Below are 20,094 nucleotides of genomic sequence, written 5' to 3' on the forward strand. Positions count from 1 at the left end.
GTTCCACTTGACTTGGGGAAACTACCGATGGAACATTTCTCCCTGGAAGTACCTTCAAGGAAGAAATTAACTGATCTTTGAAATTGCGATGGCTCAGCTTCACAGACTTCAGCTTTTGACATACAAATGTAAAAACATGATTTAAACATCAAACGTATGTTTTTTGAGAAGTCAGTTTGAGAGCATCAGTTGTATACCTCATGATTATGAAAATGTATCAGACTTTTGAGCCTGGCAGTTTTTCATTTCCTAATGGGGTTAATGAGCAGCTTTTGTTAAGGAATCCTCATGTCTCCATCTTTTGCAATGCAAGCAGAGATACAATAGATTTGTATGCAAGTTCAACAAGTTTTAGATCTTGTGGTCTATGTGCCGAAAATAAAATAATCTATTATGATCCCTTTAGAGACTAATACATTTTAAAAACATATTTGAATTCTCAGTGACTGAATTGAAGGAATAGCACCTCGAGATTTCAAATATTAAAACATCTACTATAACATACAAACATCACCCTCCCCTGTACCAACCACGTGGACCCCCCCCCCCGGGCTCCCGTTAACTAGCCCATCTAGCTAGCAACCCCCCCTTGCCCGGTCCACACTCCCTCAAGAAACAAGGGGAAGGAGCTGGATTATTTCGCCCTGCCCATTGCAAGAACACCCATGATCGAGTTGCATACAATGGAGAACTCCATTGACCTTGGGTGGGATTCTCTAGTCGCCGGGCGGATGCGGTCAGAGAATCCCACCCAATGAAACCGAAAGAAGGTACTCCCCAAGCAGCCACCGCCAGACCCAACAAAACATTTCAAAGGAGAAAATGCTCTTCAAAAACAACCAAAAGAAAACAGCTCCTCAAAAGTTCAGTGTCCTCCTTCTCCTGTCCATTGTTCCTCAAAAACTCCATAGCCTCCTCTGGCATACCAAAATAGTATTTTCAGTTCTGGGAAGTCACCCAGAGGCAGGCTTGAAGGAGGCAGATTTGACCCGATTAAACCTGGCCCTCCTCTGGGTGACCAGTTCCGTGCCCAGGTCTTGGTTCACCTGCAGCTCATTCCCCTCACAGATGCACTTCCTCGTCTGCCTCGCCTGACAAAGAATCTTTTCTTTGTCCAAGAAGTGATGCAACTGCACCACCATCGCCCTCGCGACTCACCGCCTGCGGCCACCTCACCCTATGTGCTCGGTCGACCTCCAGGGGCCGGTCAAAGGCCCCTTCTCCCATCAGCTTCTCCAGCATGTTGGCCAAATTAGTGCTGGCCTCTGCACCTTTGAAATTTTGCCTTCCGGACAGATTCTCCAGGTTATTCACCTTCTCCTTCAACCTCTTTTGGGTCTCCTACATCACCTCCACCTTGGCCACCAAGGAGGCAAGCTGCACCTCATGCTCTCCCACCGCCTCCTCCACTTTCTGGATCGCCTGGCCCTAGGATTCCAGTCTCTGCTCCACTCTGTCAATCCCTGCTTTGAGCGACTCTACCACCTTGGCCAGATCCTCCAGGGCTTCCCTTCTCTGCTCCGTTGACCACTAGGCAGGCAGAACAGGCCATTTGCCCTCCGCCATCTTAACCTGTGGCATACGATGACTCTCCTGCTCCACAGCTCCCTTCCTCTCAACCCACTCTGAGTTCATGGATCAATCCACCAGCCATACCAGATGAGTTGCACCATCTCCTGCTACTCTTACCCCTCTTTCCATCCAAATTTCTGCTCCTCAGATGGGGAAAGAACCGAAAAATGTCACCTTGAGCGGGAGCTACCAAATGTGCAACCGCTCATTCCATGGCAGCCACCGGAAGTCTTTCTGAGATTCTTAATGATAAAACATTCAATATATAGAGCTCGACTTATAACATTTCCCTGCTAGCATGATAACTAACAGCATACGCTCAGACAAGAAGCACAGTAACAGGGATAGAGTCAAGATTTTACAATGCGCCAGAGAATGTTACTCCAATTTATTGCCGCCCATGAACTTCACACAGGCCAAGGCCTTAGCCGAATTATCAAGTGTCTTTACGGAGTTGCCGGATACCACACTGTGATGCAGGATTATGTAGGGCATAATTCACTCCAACAGTCTTGAGTCGCTCTCTCACTTCATCGAAGCCTCTGCTGCATCGTCGTTGGGAAGTCTTGGAAGAAAGAGACCGTTGCTCCCTCCCTCCCCATCTCCAACCTGCACAATCTCCGAAGTTATGAAAAAGGATCGTTAAGGGCCAGGGATATTGATTGTACGTAGGCCTCAGACAGTATACAGTGCGTCCTTTTCAACTTTATACGCCCAGCTTTCGTATTCCGCTTAAGGACAAGTGGCAGCCAGCTCACAAATTTTAATAGGGAGTTGACCTTCCACTTCTGGCAAACTGACAATCCAGGCATGTTTCTTTCTGCCTCCGTTCTCCAGATCCTCTGGGATTTCTGACATATCACAAAGCTGGTTTTCCAGGGTTTGCAGGTGGGCTTCACCTGAGAAAATTGCATTTTTCACAATCCGGATTCTCTCCTCCATTTCATCAAGCCTCTTATTACTATTCTGTAGCTCAGTCTTGTGAGCACTAATACTCTGTTGTCAACAAGCCGAGTTTATCATCAGTCATCATCTGCAACACCTTCAGAAGAGCCGGATCAAGAGTGCTCGAGGATCATGTCGCCATATTGAGAAATCAGTTCCACCCCAGTTGCATCCAACTGCTCTTTTTTTTCTCAATGTTTTAGGATTCCTCGGCATTTTGTCGACACCACTTAGCCAGACATCTCTAGCAATACACTATGCAATATTCACTCCTGGATTAGGTAATATGTGCTGTGTAACCAGGATAAAATTAGAGGATTAAAAAATGAGTAGCGGCAGAGCCCACTGAAACACCTCTATTCCTGCGCCTGTATTACCACATCAATTTTTTCTAATGGAACTTTTTCATCCAGTTGACTGATGTTCCATTCTGTAATTATTTTTGTTATTTCTTTAATCCTTGTTTTGGGATTTGTCGCTGTGGTCCTAGAAAGAAATAATTTTCTTCTGGAAATTAGAAAAAAGATTGTAAATTCTAACTTAGGAAGATTTTGTTTCTATTGAGCGATTTTTAAAATCCTTTTTGACTAATTAATTTAAATAAATGTATCTTCGGTTCCTTTGCTATTTCTTTCACTTGTTTTTAAATCATGATCTCATTTACTGTCACAGTGAATATAATATATATTTTAATAATACATTTGACATGAGGACATGCGACTAAGATTGATTTCCTGAACCAGTGTCTGATGTTTCTCTTTTTGATCTCTCCTCAGGAATTACCTGAATCATTCAGATAAGAAAGCTGTTACCTATTGCTGCATGGTTCTGTTCACCTGCCTTAATGCTGAGAGAACAGCTGACCTGTTAAGCCACACGAAAGGGGTTGAACTGGCTGAATCTGTCATCAAAATATGTAGGAGAGAACCTGAACTAGACTGGGCGTATGTATTTTTTGAGCACATTTAAACATTTCTCTTAATCATCTGAGCAAGAAAACTTAAGACTGATAATTACAACCTCTTAAAGCATGAGCATCAGCATAACTTTGCTCTCTTTGCTACTGGACTAATCAGTAACCCATAGCTTACAGGTTTCAATACTTGTCTTTTGATCATTCTAAAGAATGTATTGTCATTCATTGACCTAGAGTTTCTAAATTGAAATTCTTTTCCTTTTTTACCTTTTGTTTTTTTTCTTTCGCCCCTCCCCCCTGCAAAAGCATTGACTCCTCGAGAGAGCAAGTTTTTTTTCCGCACATGTCATTACTAGAACCACTGTAAAGGCTTTTCTCCATGTTTGAGACCAGACAGGCGCATGCCACTTTGCAGGGCATCACGACTGAATCCATGTGAATGAATTGAGACTTCAATTCATACATAAAACCCACAAAAATGTTCTGTCTGCAAATAGGAGTCACTGGATAGCATTATTCACCTCAGCAGAGAACAGTTGCTGATTTGCCTTCCCAGAAGCATGGCTCATTATTGTGTAACGGCTAACCTAGTTAAGACCAGAAATCAAACCTGAGATTTTCATTTTGTGGGACAGCCCAGCTACTAGATAAGCAGACTGAGCCAGCAGAAAAGCCCCGGTTTTACATTTTAGCACAGTGCTAACCACTGTGCTGCTCCAGCCAATTTGTTTTTCTTATGCTGATTGAGGCATAAATATTGACCATGATATCGGGAATAACTTCCCTGTTCTTGAAACTTTTACATCCACCTGAGCGGGAAACCAGGGAATCCGTTTAACACCTTATCGGAAAAGCAGCTCCTCCAACAGTGCAGCACTCCCTTAGTGCTGCACTGGAATGTTAGCCTTGATTTTCATTGCCAAGTATTGAAGTGGGGCTTGAACCCACAAGCTGCTAATTCTGAGTGAAGCGCAACGGACATTGAGCGGAAAATAATTATTTGATGTAACTTATTGCCTTTCCCTATATTATTCTTATATACAGACTTTGTAAATTCCAGAACTTCTTGATAGCCAGTTAGCATCAACGTAACCAGCAATTTCAAAAATTCCTATACAGTTCCTAACATTTCCTTAAATTGGTACAAGGTAGGTATTGTACCAAATCTGGGAAATGATCTACTCCAAATATTGAATGTTGATTTGATTGTATTGAGCCGCTATTTATTTTCAGATGGATGTTTGTTTATCTCAGGCTTGTGTAACCATTTTAAGTTTGGGGGGGGGGAGGGGAAGAGTCACATTTCCATTTTTGACTGAGAATCCCGAGACTGGGAGCGAGCCAGACACGTTTGCACGTACACACAGGCCCTCGCACACAGTGATTAACTCTTAAATGCCCCTCCACAAGGGCAGTTAGAGATGGGCAATAAATGCTGGCCCTGTCAGTGACGGCCACAAACACTCCCCTTCTCTTTCTCTCTCACCTGGTAACAAGTCTCTTCACCCCCCCCACCCACCCCCTAAAATTCTGGACCCTATGGTCTCTCTGCCCTGGTCTCCTGCCACCTCCTCTGCCCCAGGATGCCTTCTCTGCCCTCTTCCTCATGCCCCACCCCACACCAAAATCCTCTTTCTTCTTGCTCCCCACCTAGAGATCCTCATTCTTCTTGCTCCCCACCCAGACATCTTCTCTCTCTTGCCAGTAGTCCACTTAATGATTGCTCCTCGCCTAATCAAGACTTTTTCCCTCCCATATTTGCGGGAGAGTAATGGCCTGTGATTGGACGAACAGCCCCTTGTAGAAATCTTCAACTTCACTTACCCGTCTGACCAACATTTCGAACGGTGGCTCTGGGTGCCACAGAATGGCTTTGGGAGCCATGATCTGGCCCACAGGTTGTTGTTTGTATAGGCAGATAGGTAGAGGCAAAAGGTTTGAGATTTTGCTTTTTTAAAACAATAATTATTTCTCAAATCACTCTTTGAAGTGTTATCTTTGTGCGAGTGCGTGTTCCTTTAAACTTGTGTTCAAAAGTTGTTGCTTTCCTCCTGATCTGAGCTGTGATGTTCGGATTAGCGGGTGGCACGGTGGCACAGCGGTTGGTACTGCTGCCTCACAGAGCCAGGGACCCAGGTTCAATTCCAATCTTGGGTGACTAGAATTTGCATCCTCTCCCCATGTCTGCATGGGTTTCTTCCAGGTGCACCGTTTTCCTCCCACAGTCCAAAGATGCGCAGGTTAGGTGGATTGGCCATGCCAAATTGCCCCCTTGTGTCCAAATGTTAGGTGGGATTATGGGGTAATCAGGATTGAGCGGTTGAGTGGGCCCAGATAGGGTGCTCTTTCGGAACGTCACGGCAGATTTGATGGGCCAAATGGACTCCTGCTGCATTGTAGAGGTTCTATGATTCTATCTGTTCTGCAGCAAGGGTTCACAGAGGTTTACTGATGGGTTTTTTTGTAAAATATATTTATTCTCCATTTTCACATTTTCTCCAGTATTTACACCCCACGCACAAGCAGTAAATGGTAACAAATACAAAGTCAGTTTCCTTATCAACAACAACGATCCCATCCTCCCACCACCCCAAGCAACGGCCCACCTGACAATATTAGCATCAAATAGAACAAACCCTCCCACGGTGGGACAAACAAAGGAGAAATAAAAGAAAAAGGAATTAGGAATTGCCTCTGGTCACCATTAACCTATAGTGTCCCTCCCACCCCCCCTCCCCCGAACATTCAATGCCATCCAATCCCCAAAAGAGTACCGTAGATGACACTCGTGCATTGCAAGCCCCCTCCCTGACTCCTCCCCTCCACTTCCTCTTACAAAACTTCTCCCCCCAACCTCTGTTCCTTCCCCCCATCTTTCCACCCCGGCTAGACTCATCGAGACCTATTCTGCTAGGTCGCAGCCCCTCCCCCCCCACCTCCCGTTCACTGACCGGCTTAAAACGGGCAGCGTGGAGGTCCCGCCCGGGTCTCTTTCCCCCTTGCCCGGCCCCAGGAAAATCAAGAAATCCCCTTTAGCACACAAACCCCGCATACACACCCAAGCTCCAAAGAACCATCATTGCAAGTGAAAGCCCCCTCTCTTCCCTTGTCCAAGTTTATACAACGTTGGCTCATTTAGCACACACACCCGCCGCAGTGAAAAAACACAGCTACATGAGGCTACATCGGTACATGACCACTTCTCAATTCAACCACAGTCCTTCTGCCTTCGCAAACTCCTCCGCTGCTTCCGCCGTCACAAAATAAAAGTCCTTGGATTTGTAGGTCACCCTCAACTTTGCTGGGTATACTATGCCTCACCGCTACTTACTGATGTACAGCGCCTTCTTCACCCGGCTGAAGGCAGCTTGCCTCCTCGCCAGCTCCACCGTAAAGACCTGATATATGCGTATACCAGCTCCAGCCCACTGCACTACCCACTTCTGCTTTGCCCATCATAGGTCCTTCTCCTTCACACCGTACCTATGAAAACATAGAGTCACTACTCTTCGCGGCTTACTCTCTTTTGGTACAGGCCTCCACGACCGATGAGCCCGATCCAGTTCATATCGGGAGGGATCATCACTCTCCCCCAATAGCTTCGCCAACATCGTGGCAAAATACTCAGTCGGCCTCGGGCCTTCCACTCCTTCGGGAAGACCCACAATCCTCAGATTCTGTCGCCTGGATCTGTTTTCCAAGTCGTCCATTTTGGCTCGCAGACCCTCGTTGATCTCTAGCACCTTCCGCACCTCCTTCCCCATCGAGGTAAGTTGATCGCTGTGCTGCAATAATGTCTCTTCCATTTCCTTCAGCGTCTCACCTTGCTCCCACACCTCCGCTACTGCGCTCAATACTGCCATCCTCACCGGGGCAATCGCCTCCTCCACCAGCATTTTCAATACCGTCCCCATCTCCTTCCTCATCGCCTCCATATGTTTTTTGAACTGCCTTTCGAGTTCCGCGGCCATCACCGTAGTCATTTCTTCAGCCGTGGGCAATGTGGTCTCCCCTGGTGCCCAAGCCTCCATTTTTCTTGCCGTCCCCGTGGTGACCTTTCCACTCCCCGACAGACTTTCAGCTGCTTTTTTCACGGCCGATTTTTTACTTGTTTTTGACATCTTCCTTCACTGTGCCTTCTCCCTGCTTTTGCTGCCTCTGTTACCCCTGGGGCCGGGCATTAGACCCTGAAAATGCCATTCCCGAGTGGGAGCCCTCCAATGTGCGTCTGCCGTCACCGGAAGTCGGTTTATTGATATGGTTGATATCATGTTGTAATGTTTTGGTAAACTTTATTCCATTGATTCTTGTTGTGCTCCAGGTTTTGTGTTGCAAAGTTAAGTACAGGAAATTTAGGTATGAATCTTCAGTAATCACCATCAGATTGCCACTCTTGATCTATTTTTATCCTCTATGCTAGAACTTTGCATTTGTGGCCAGGACATCTCATCCCAGCTTCTCCAGAAATGCGGAGTGTACAGTCCTTCAAAGAGCTGCTTCATAACACTGGAACGGTGGGGAAAGACCAGTCACGGCCCCTTTTTTACGGCATCAGGTGCTGTGTTCAGTAAATGAAGAGTTGAAATATATCAAAGCTTCATTTAAACCTATGGTGAGAAGGGCAGGGGATTAGGATGTAGGATTAGGCAGCAGAATGGCAGTTGGGTGAATTGGTAGGGTAGTTAGTTGGGTCATGTCGAGCATGTTGTCAGGTCTGGTTATTTCAGTCAGGCAGAATTGAGGGGTCAGAAGGGAATCAAATGATAGGAGCTGGTCAGGTCAGGTTGAGCGTAGTTGGGGGTTCGGGGGAAAGTAGGTTAGTGGGGGCTAGTTAGGTTAGGTGGTGGGAGCTAATCAGGTTAGTTGACAGGATGTGTGTTAGTGAGAGGGGAGTTGGGGGTCACTGTTTGTGATCGGGGTGGGGTTAGTTGTGTAGTTGCCCAGGAGTTAGACTAAGTTTTTTTTTCTGTTCAACATTTCCTGGACGACTACACTGGTAATAAGTTGGAACTGTCCAAAGTATCTGACTCTAACTCAAAGTTCAAGACTTTTTCAAAAGATTTTAGGAAGCAGGGACTTGCGGATCAGAAGCTCAAATTTCCTGGACAATTCCCTCAGAGTCCTTGTGTGGGACTTCTGAGGAGTCCCATTGCACATCTTCCAACATAACAGTCAACAAAAAACACAATTTTGTCAGCACAGAAAGGTGAGCTTTACTTGTCCAATCTAGTTAGCAAATAAAAGCTGGCAATGAGAGGTTTACCCTCCAGGTTCTGTTAATGAATACGGCTGACTGGGCAATCATCAACAGTGGAGTACCCCGGAGTACTACAGACCCACTTAGCTATGTAATCAGGTTACTGACTTTGGTTTTACTTGATTCTCAGTCTTCTACTAGCAGGCATGTAATTCTGGAGACAACTCAATCCTGAAGATTCCCAAGCAGAATAATCAAGATACAGTCATCATTCAAAAATGATACAGAATTACCATTTTTCCTTCACAAATTATTGGGCAAATATAGTTTGCTTTTAATGAACTAACCCAGCTCCATATTGTGCAAGACTCTGGTGACGAACTGAGTAATGATGTTTTCCTGACCACAAAGAAATGAAATGAAATGAAAATCGCTTATTGTCACGAGTAGGCTTCAATGAAGTTACTGTGAAAAAAACCTAAGAACTGTCCTGAATATGTGCTAGTAGTAGATGGATACATTCACTCTCCACACCTATTTCAACAAAAGATTATTTCCATACAATTGATTTTAATGCCATAATAAAATATCCATTTTATAAAGCTGTATTAACATTAAAAACTGCAACGTATTTTTGACCAATAGCAGTGATTTCCTGTTCCCATTTAATTGTTTACCAGTGAAAAGGCACCAAAAAGAACACTTTGCTCCAGTATAATGAAGTGATTATATATTACAGTTACTATGGCAATAAATAGGTGCTATGCTTCAGACATAATGCTTGGGTAGGTTTTGTTCCGTATAACTTTTTTAGCTTCTGATGTGTGCTTGTTTAGCTTTTACAGTTAATTAGGTTTTGTTTTGATTGACATTATAGGAAAGGTCGTGACAGTAATTCCACCTCGTCCAGAAATTGATATTCAAATCTTCTAAACTGGCTCTGGTTATCATGTTTTCAATAGTGTGCATTGATTTAAAGATGCTGTGGAGATGCCGGTGTTGGACTGGGGTGAGCACAATAAGAAGTCTGACGACACCAGGTTAAAGTCCAACAGGTTTGTTTATAACACTATCTTTCGGAGCACTGCTCCTTCCTCTTCATTCACCTGAGGAAGGAGCAGTGCTCTGAAGGCTAGTGTTTGAAACGAACCTGTTGGACTTTAACCTCGTGTTGATTTAAAGAGATTGGCAAAAGAATCAGATATGACATAAGGAAAATATTTTTTCCACAGGTTTTGATTAGGATTTGAAATTTCCGCTTGGTAGAATGGTGGAAATGGATTCAACAGTAGTTTTCAAAAGAGAATTGGATAAATACTTGGAGGAGTAAAAAAAATTCAAGGATTCCAAGCAAGAGCTGCAGAGCAGGGCAAACTCAAAGGAGTTGATGCTGATGCATTGGTCTAAAGAACCTCCTTTTAGGCTGAACAATGCTAATTTGAAAGCAATATGTTTCAGGAGCTATCGCTTTAGCTGTTGTTGGATACTGATATTTGTTAATATGAATCACAACCCAGGTGCTATGTGCTATAATAATGTGAACCCTTGGGCTTAAATAGTAGAGACATTATGCTGATCTGATGTTAAAATGTAACCTTATCATAGACAAAATGTGAATTTGCATGCATTTATAACAAGAACATATTGCATTTAAATGGTTAATCCTTCATTTTTGTGATGGATGTCAATGAATGGTAATTAAAGGGGTCAAGGTTTTTAAATGATCTCTTACTTTAGACAGGCTTAGAAAGACCTGAATCTAAGAATGGAGCTGGTGTAGACATACATGTCAGGTCACGTACAATTATGTGGAATTACAATGATAAGCTGTTGTACCATAAATAAAATCATTAAGTAGTATTGCATTCATTCATCTAACCAGAGGAGTTGAAGCAAAGATTTTTAAGGTGAAGTAAAATATTTGCATTGAATTTTGAAATTAAGAAAGTTTTAGCTTCTATACTTCTCTAGTAATTATCTGAATGGTGTGCATCATTTCTTCTAAGCAGTGTGGAATGTTAAGTGCAACGAACACCGGCTTGCGCACAGTTAAGGGAAACTAGAGGAAACACTGAGTGTGAGCCAGAGATATTTAAATATTATGGACATTCAAAATGTCAGTGATACATATAATACATGTGAATAAATATTTTACTTGGTTTCCATTAAATTGTATTTGTTTCAAAAGTGTGCATTATGTGAACCAATATTTTGTTGCAAATGACCTGAAGTATGTTAAATTTAATTGTGATGGTGTACTTTCTCGGAGGACTTTGAGGGCTATTTTTGACGAATGCCATCCTGACATATTAAAATTGTACAACTTAACTGGAGTTTAATGCTCTCTTTTTCAGGTTCCTGATTGTAACAGACCAGTTTCTCAAATGTCCAGAGTTAGTGGCTGCAATATACACTGAACTTAACAATCAAGAAAGGTAGGTTAAAAGTTTGGATAAAAGCAAAATACTGCGGATGCTGGAAATCTGAAATAAAATTCTTCTCCTTCAATTTGATCTATTTATTCACTGTTCCCAATGCAGCCTCCTCAACATTGGGGAGAGTAAACACAGACTGGTTCGCTCTGTCCATGAGCGTGACCCCAAACTTCCTGTCACTGGTTATTTTAACTCACCATCTTGCTCTCATGTCCACATGGCTCTCCTTGACCTGCTGCAATGTTCAAGTGGTGCCCAACGCAAACTGGAGGAACAAGACATCATCTTCGAATTAGGCACATTACAGCCTTAAGGACTCAACATTGAGTTCAACAACTTTAGACTGTGAACTTTCTCCTCCATCTTGACCATTTTTAAAATCCAATTTGTTTTGTTTGTCCCAACTTGCCACAAAGCCACCTGCCACTTGTTCCTCAGTTTTGTTTCACTGAGCACCGGTCTTTGTTTTCCTATTAACATATTCTGCTGTCTTACCTTTATGCCATTATCAGCATCTTGTATATTCTTTCACACTACCATTAACACTTCCTTTGTCTATTGTCATAAACATCTTTGTGCAATATCTTCTAGGTCTCATCTGTCACTGACCTATTTTTCTCCATCTGCACCACCCCCTCTTATTCAGTACAAAATCCATCACATTTCTCCCTCCCTTTAACTCAGAAGAGTTATAACCACTTAAAACGGTAATTCTGTTTCTTTCTCCACAGATGCTGCCAGACCTGTTAAGTTTATGCAGCATTTTGTTTGGATTGCTAATCATCAAGTCTTTAGCCATACAAATTCAAGTCCTGATCATTCCATATATTACTGCTATTTCATTCTACTTTTTAAAAATAGCTCTAATTCTTTAGTCTGGATGCTTTTCTCAGCTTACTGAAAAAGTGCTCTTTTCAAAGTATCCCGGTTAGAGGTAATTTAGTGCCCTAGGGGGTACTTAATGCTTGAGTTTGGTTGATCTTGGAGGCTATAATTTCCTACCTCCGTTGCAAATGGGCCGATTACCCAAATTGGGCAACTTGCCCATCGTTACCTAGGCATCATTTGAGCACAGAAATGCTATATTTTCTTTTTGTTGTCTTTCCATATAAACTTGGAGTTTTTCCCCTTGAACAATAATTATTGACAATTAAACTATTCAGAAGTAAATAGTGATTTACAATACTTCAAGAATTTGAATTTCCGCACATTCAATAATGGACACAGGTTGTTAAGTAATGGGTTAAGAGACATTCCAATTAGTTGTCTCATTTATGTTTGGTGTCCAATAATTGACACTGATTATGTAAAGGGGCTTCAGGTGGCCTTTGTGTCATGTGATGGGATGTTAGAGTTTTGTGCAGAGTCTGTTAAAGTGAAATAAAAGTGTTGGTGAAAAGGAGCAGAACTTTTGACTCTTTATACAACATCAGCTAAGCGTCTAACAAATGGTAGCAGAGGATGGTTGATGTGCAAATGTGAAGGGTTGAAAGATGCTACTTTTCCAGACCAAACCGAGGAGTGAGTGAGAGAAAAAAAACAAAGATATATGAACCTAGGATAAAGATGGCCGGATATGACTATCCCCCCTTATTTTCTGAAAGGGGATCGTACGACAAATGGAGAAGTGCAGTAGTTATGTGGACTAAGGGAAAGAGAAAACAAGGTATGGCATTTGCTCTTTCTCTACCTATGACAGTAAAATTCAGAGCAAACCCTAATCTGAGCTGGAATTGGAAGAGTTAGACTCAGAAGAAGGTCTGCGGACTCTATTGCGTTATATGGATAAGATTTATAAGAGGGATGACTTGTTAAGTGCATATGAAGCATGGTCGAATTTTGATAGGTTCCGGAAAATAGAGGATTTCTCCATTGAAGAATATATAATGGAATTTGGCAGACTATATAAAAGGCTGCAGAAACACAACCTGGAATTTCCACAGTGTGTGTTGACCTTTAAATTACTTGACTGTGCTAGAGTGAGCAACATGGATAGGCTCCTGATTTTGACAGCCGTTCAGTTTGCGGATAAGGATACCTTATTCGATCAGATGACAGAAACTTAAAAAAAATTCTGGGGAAACATTCAATTCCGATCGCCCTGATGACCCAAATAGGTCAGCCTGCAATAAAGCAGAATATGGAAGATACACTACTAACAGGATGGCTAAATCGTATGGCTACGAACAGGTTCCAAGACTATAGAAGGAGATCGTGACCCGGAAATTATGAAGACAGAAACCCAGTTAGAACCTACAATAGGAAGATGCCCAGAAAGGCACGGGGAATGATAAATTGATGTTTTCGATGTGACTCACTACCATTATGCTTTCAACTGTCCAACACATTATAATAGTGTTTGAAGCGACACGTGACACAGAAGAGTCAGAAGAGGAAAAAGATAGTGACCAGAAAAAAGGCATTGTCCTATTAACAAGCAGTTTTACGTCGGTAATGAGGGTGTTGGTTGCAGAATCCTTCAATTGTGCTGTATTGGACAGTGGGTACACATCTACTGTGTGTGGAATTGACTGGTTAAAACATTACCTGGACTCCTTGAATGCTGAAAATCGTAACAAGGTTAAGGAATTTGAAAGTTCTACAAGTTTCAGGTTTGGGGATGATAATACTCTGAAGTCACTGAGAAGAGTGGTGATTCCTTGCAATATTGCTGGAGTGAATCATTTCATTAGCACGGATGTTGTAACAAGTGAGATACCTTTGCTTCTGAGCAGACCATCGATGAAGAAAGCACACATGAAATTGGATATGGAACTGGATACGGCAACAGTTTTTGGAAAGACGGTGGACTTACAATTTACAAAGTTAGGACACTATTGTATTCCATTACTGACAAATAATATTTCAAGTACAGTTGTTAAGGATGTGTTAATGGCAGTTGAAAATGGGACTTCAGCTGATAAAAAGCTTGTTGTAGTTAAACTGCATAGGCAATTTGCGCATCCGTCTCCTAGGAGGCTGAAAAATTTATTAAAGGATGCAGGGGTAAGGGATGAAGACTATACTAAACTGATAGAACAGGTTAGTGATCGCTGTGAAGTTTGTAGGAAGTACAGAAGGACACCAGCACGACAAATAGTAACCCTACCTTTGGCCAGGGATTTTAACGACATTGTGGCCATGGACCTTAAGATCTGGGATAAAGCCAATAATATACTTATTTTGCATTTTGTAGATTTAGCAACCAGATTTAGTCAATCAACGATTGTACGAAGAAAAGAAACGAGAGTAATTCTGGATCAAATTGTGGAAAAATGGATAGGGACAGGAATGGGCCCATCGGCAAAATTCCTTACGTACAATGGGGTAGAATTTGCTAATGATGTGTTTAGGGATATGTGTGAAAACGTGAATATCACAGTTATGAATACGGCTGCGGAAAGCCCATTTAGTAATGGTGTCTGTGAAAGAAACCATACTGTAATCGATGACATGCTCCGGCAAGGTATGGCAGATCGACCGAATTGCAGGCTAAATTCAGCTTTAGCATGGGCAGTGCATGCAAAGAATTCATTGCAGATGATTGGGGGCTATAGTCCCTATCAATTAGTGTTTGGTAGAATTCCTAAAATTCCGTCCATTTTGGATGACCACCCTCCAGCTTGGGAAGGGACTACAATTAACTCTGCCTTTGCTGAGCATTTAAATGCATTACATAGATGATTTGGAGTTGGGGACCAATCGCAATATGTTCAAGTTTGCAGACAACACTAAGATGAGTGGTAAAGCAAAAAGTACAGAGAATACTGGAAGTCTGCAGAGGGATTTGGATAGGTTAAGTGAATGGGCTAGGGTCTGGCAATGTTGACAAATGTGAGGTTATCCATTTTGGTAGGAATAACAGCAAAAGAGATTATTATTTAAATGATAAAATATTAAAATATGCTGCTGTGCAGAGAGACCTGGGTGTGCTAGTGCATGAGTTGCAAAAAGTTGGTTTACAGGTGCAACAGGTGATTAAGAAGGCAAAAGGAATTTTGTCCTTCATTGCTAAAGGGATGGAGTTTAAGACTAGGGAGGTTATGCTGCAATTGTATAAGATGTTAGTGAGGCCACACCTGGAGTATTGTGTTCAGTTTTGGTCTCCTTACCTGAGAAAGGACGTACTGGCGCTGGAAGGTGTGCAGAGGAGATTCACTCGGTTAATCCCAGAGCTGAAGGTGTTAGATGACGAGGAGAGATTCAGTAGACTGGGACTGTACTCGTTGGAATTTAGAAGGATGAGGGGGGGATCTTATAGAAACATAAAATTATGAAGGGAATAGATAGGACAGATGAGGGCAGGCTGTTTCCACTGGCGGGTGAAAGCAGAACTAGGGGGCATAGCCTCAAAATAAGGGGAAGTAGATTTAGGACTGAATTTAGGAGGAACTTCTTCACCCAAAGGGTTGTGAATCTATGGAATTCGTTGTCCAGAGAAGCAGTTGAGGCTCCTTCATTAAATGTTTTTAAGATAGAAATAGATAGTTTTTTGAAGAATAAATGGATTAAGGGTTATGGTGTTCGGGCCGGAAAGTGGAGCTGAGTCCACAAAAGATCAGCCATGATCTCATTGAATGGTGGAGCAGGCTCGAGGGGCCAGATGGCCTACTCCTGCTCCTAGTTCTTATGTTCTTAGAGCAGTAGAAAAGCGTTTTTGGGAACAGAAGTCTCTGAAAGAATTCGCAGAGCTATAAGGCATAATGTACGGCCATCAAATATCGTTTTTCAGCAAGGAGACATAGTATACTATAAGAGAGATAATTTTAATGAATGGAAAGGCCCAGGGAAGATGATCGGCATAGATGACAAAACAATTATTTTGCAACATGGCAATCAAACTGTTAAGGTGCATTCATCAAGGATAATGGGTACAGATTTTCAAATTTAGACCGAGCAGACAAACATGACGAGGAACTGGTACGCATATGTTACAGAACTATGAGGACCAGTTAACTGATATAGACAGGGTTTCTGTGGAGGAACACAACACTTCTGATGAATTCGAACAGGCCATTTTTCCAGAAGGACAACGGCCAAAAGTTGGTATAAAAGTGACATACTTGCCTGAAGGGTCCGGTCAATGGAAGGATGCAGCTGTTATTAGTAGAGCAGGGAAGGCCACTGGAAAGCATATATATTGGTTGAATGCACAGCATTCAGGGGAAGGAGTCAAGACAATGGATTGGGAACACAAAGTTCAAAATGGAGGGCACAGAAACGCAGTGCCAGTTCAGATAGTACATCGGATAGTGAACAGGTCCACAGGAAAAGGTCGAGAACTATTGAAAGGACATCCCACAGCAGAAGGGAAAGATCCAGTAGTAGCAATACAGAGCGCGATACCAGGCGGGAGAGGGGACGTAGTTTATCAAGGTCTCGGAACATAAGTAAGACTACGAGTACTAATAGGAGTAGAAGCCAACATTCACCTGAGATTTTGGTGGCTTCCAATAAATTAGATGAAAAAGTTATCAAAGGTGCCAAACAGTCGGGCAGCACGGTGGCACAATGATTAGCATTGCTGCCTACGGCGCTGAGGACCCGGGTTCGAATCCTGGCCCTGGGTCACTGTCCGTGTGGAGTTTGCACATTTTCCCCGTGTTTGCGTGGGTTTCACCCCCACAGCCCAAAGATGTGCCGGATAGGTGGATTGGCCACGCTAAATTGCCCCTTAATTGGCAAAAATAATTGGGTACACTAAATTTATAAAACAAAACTGCCAAACAGCAAGAACTGCATAGTTGGAGTAAATTTGGGGTATACACGGCGGTACCAGATATGGGGCAAAGAGCTCTATCCCACAGATGGACTTGCATGGAAATGGTTCTTCCGGATGGAACTTATAAGGCAAAGGCCAGGCTTGTGGCAAGGGGATTTGAAGAAAACTTAGAAGATCAGGATTTACGGGTAGTTTCACCTATGGCAGGAAAGGTTATTTTAAAGATCTTCTTGGCTCTATTAGCCACAAAAGCATGGGAATGCAAATCTATAGATATAAAAGCTGCCTTCTTGCATCAGCTCCAGCGAGACATTTTTCTCTGTCCTCCTAAAGAGGCAGCTGACACAGAAGAGATACTCTGGAAGTTGAACAAATGTGTATATGGATTAAATGGTGCGTCTAGAGTCTGGTATTTTCGGTAAGGTCAGTTTTGTTAAAGTTAAACTGTTGCCAGTTAAAAGCAGATCCGGCATTGTTTTACTGGCACTATAAAGGAAATCTTTCTGGCACCTTTATGCTGCATGTCGACGATTTTTTGTGGGGTGGGACTAGTGTTTTCGAAGCTATTGTAACCTCTGCTTTGAGGAAAGAATTTATGGTTGGAAGTCAGGCTTCCGGTGCATTTAAATATATTAGACTGGAAATCGGACAGACAAAGTTAGGGACAACTTTACGTCAGCAATCTTATTTGGAAAGCATCAGCCCATTAGCAATTAGCCGTGGCTGGGTTTCGCAAAAAGATGCAATGGTTTCAAAGATGGAAAAAGAGCAACTGCAAAGTTTAATTGGGCAACTGAATTGGTTAGGTAGACAGACTAGACCGGACGTGAGTTTTGATGTCTTAGAGTTGAGTACAAAAATGAATGATCCCAAAGTGGAAGACATAATAAGAGCAAATAAAGCGTTGGTCAAACTGAAAAATGCAGGAGTGTGTTTTGAGGTTTCCGGTTTTAGGTGTCCTTAGGCACTTGAAACTCATAGTTTATAGTGATGCGCCTATGCAAATTTATGTGATGGGGTTTCAAGCACAGGAAGTTTTATAATTTTCCTTTTGAGGAACAATGGTAAATGTTGTACTCTTGTGTGGGAAACAAAGATAATAAGGAGAGTGGTCAAAAGCACTTTGGCTGCTGAGACGTTAAGCCTTGTAGAAGTGGTGGATATAGCCTTTTATATATCTCAGATATTGACAGAAATTTGGGGATTAGGGGATTTGGGTAATATACCTATTGAATGTCACATTGACAATAAGTCCCTGTGGGAAAATGTGCACTCTACAAAAAGTGTCGATGAAAAAAGGTTAAGGATCGACATCGCAAATTTGAAGCAGATGTTGGACAGAGGGGAAATAGCAAAAATTAAATGGGTCGACAGTAGCTACAATTGTCAGATTATTTTACAAAAAGAGGGGTTGGCTCACAGAAACATTTGGATATTGTTAATGAAGGGCGCCTATTTCTGTGACTTTTTTTTCTTCCAAAAAAAAGAACAAAAAAAGAAGGGAAATTGCGAGTGTGTTTTTGAGTTTCTTGTAATTTTGTTTTCACCTAATTTTGTTTTCTGCAAGGAAGCGGAGACTGTGAAGTAATGGTTTAAGAGACATTCCAATTAGTTGTCTCATTTATGTTAAGTGTCCAATAATTGACACTGATATGTAAAGGGGCTTCAGATGATCTTTGTTTCAGGTGATGTGATGTTCGAGTTTTGTGCAGAGTCTGTTAAAGTGAAATAAAGGTGTTGGTGAAAAGGAGCAGAACTTTTGACTCTTTATACAACAGCAGCTAAACGTCTAACACAGGTATTCACCCTGTCAAATCGCGATCCCATTTGGAGAGAACTTAATAGTGCCTGTGCCACCAGGGGCATGTTTAAGGTATCTGTGTGCCAGAAATTCAAGTCTTGGGTGTCTGCTCAAAAGTGAAAGGATTTTTGTTGAGGCCTTTCCTTGGAACCTGCTCTGGTCATTTTCTTTGGGGTCTGTGGAGACTGCACCCCAAAATAGAAGCTCTCAGAAACCAGAAGAGATGCCAAAGTCTTAACAAGCAGAGGAGAAAGAGGTCAGACCAACTTGTTTGTCCAATCTGAAATGATACCCTTCACATAAAAAAAAATATAGAATGCCACAGTAGAGTGAAAACATTTTCCTTGATGAAAACATTGTTTGATTTCTCTATTCAAGTAAAACATTTTTGAATGTTTTTCACCGTGCTCCTTGATCTCAGAAGTGGTTGCATTCTTTGACCAGTCTGTGCCAGCTTTGAGGGGAAAGCACGCCTTAGCTGTCAGCTGAATCAAGTTCTGCCTCCTTCTGCTTGGGCCAATGGAGCAGTGGGAATCTGAAGTGGCAAATATGGAAAAATACAAATTTTTAAAAGGGATTGCTTTTATGGGTCATGGCAGAAGCAAGATAATTTTTTAAGTGAAACGCGACCACGTAAAAGGACATTTTAAAATTGGTGTACATAAATCCCACTAAAGTTAATCCATATTGGGCGCTGCACACCAGAATATGCTGACATATTATTTTATTGATCATGATATCACATATTTCATCAACCTTACTATATGATTGATATTTTGCAGGATAATTTTGCATTGTGACCTTTCTGTAATGTGAGTTATAGTTTTCATACCTATAATCTTTGTTGCAGGATTATTGTGTTGGATCTGATATCTGCAAAGTTGAGTGAGATACTGGAATCTCCAACTAGCAGTGATGAGTTGACTGCTCCTGTGAGGATGATGCAATTTCTGGCAGGCTGTTTCATGGAGAAATGCATGGCAGTGTTGAAATTCACCTCTGCTACTGATGAAAAGGATGAGGTAGGGTGAGGAATTGTCCTGCTTTCACCCAATCAAGCTGAAAAAGAAAGCTTTAATCTCATGATGTTGAATACATTGTGTGTAGGACTTGAAAGAATTGACTATTTCACTCACAGCTTGGGGGATTTGGAGTGGGAAGGGGGATGAGTGGTTTTGTTTGCCAATGATTTGAACAAGTAATTTTCTTTAGGTGTATTTCAAGAATTTGTGGAATCAATTGCTGTGATGAACTTAACATTTAGTCATAGTTAATAATGATTATTATTGTTTATTGCCAAGTATGAACACGAGTGTTCTTTACAAACAAGTATTGAACAACTCTGTTAGATTTTGTTACAGGGATTTAAAAAAATATTTGTTCTTAGGATGTGAGTGACACATGCAAGGCAGTATTTATTGCACAACCTGAGTTGCCCTGAAGGCATTAAGATTCAACTGCAAAGTTGGGAATGGAGTCACATGTGGACCAGATTGGGTAGGGGTG

General features: G+C 42.1%; 1 protein-coding gene across 3 annotated transcripts in view; it reads left to right on the forward strand.

The window, feature by feature from the left end:
- The window catches only part of atxn10 (ataxin 10), a 281,641-nt gene that overhangs the window by 65,812 nt on the left and 195,735 nt on the right, over positions 1–20,094 (forward strand). For all 3 annotated transcript variants that reach the window (XM_038780461.1, XM_038780462.1, XM_038780460.1), the window contains exons 5-7: positions 3,294–3,461; positions 10,985–11,065; positions 19,439–19,610. In XM_038780461.1, coding sequence (XP_038636389.1) covers positions 3,294–3,461; positions 10,985–11,065; positions 19,439–19,610 — 421 coding nt within the window. The remainder of the gene's footprint in view (positions 1–3,293; positions 3,462–10,984; positions 11,066–19,438; positions 19,611–20,094) is intronic.

The sequence above is a fragment of the Scyliorhinus canicula genome, chromosome 20, assembly GCF_902713615.1.
Source record: "Scyliorhinus canicula chromosome 20, sScyCan1.1, whole genome shotgun sequence".
In the NCBI taxonomy this organism is placed as follows: Eukaryota; Metazoa; Chordata; class Chondrichthyes; order Carcharhiniformes; family Scyliorhinidae; genus Scyliorhinus; species Scyliorhinus canicula.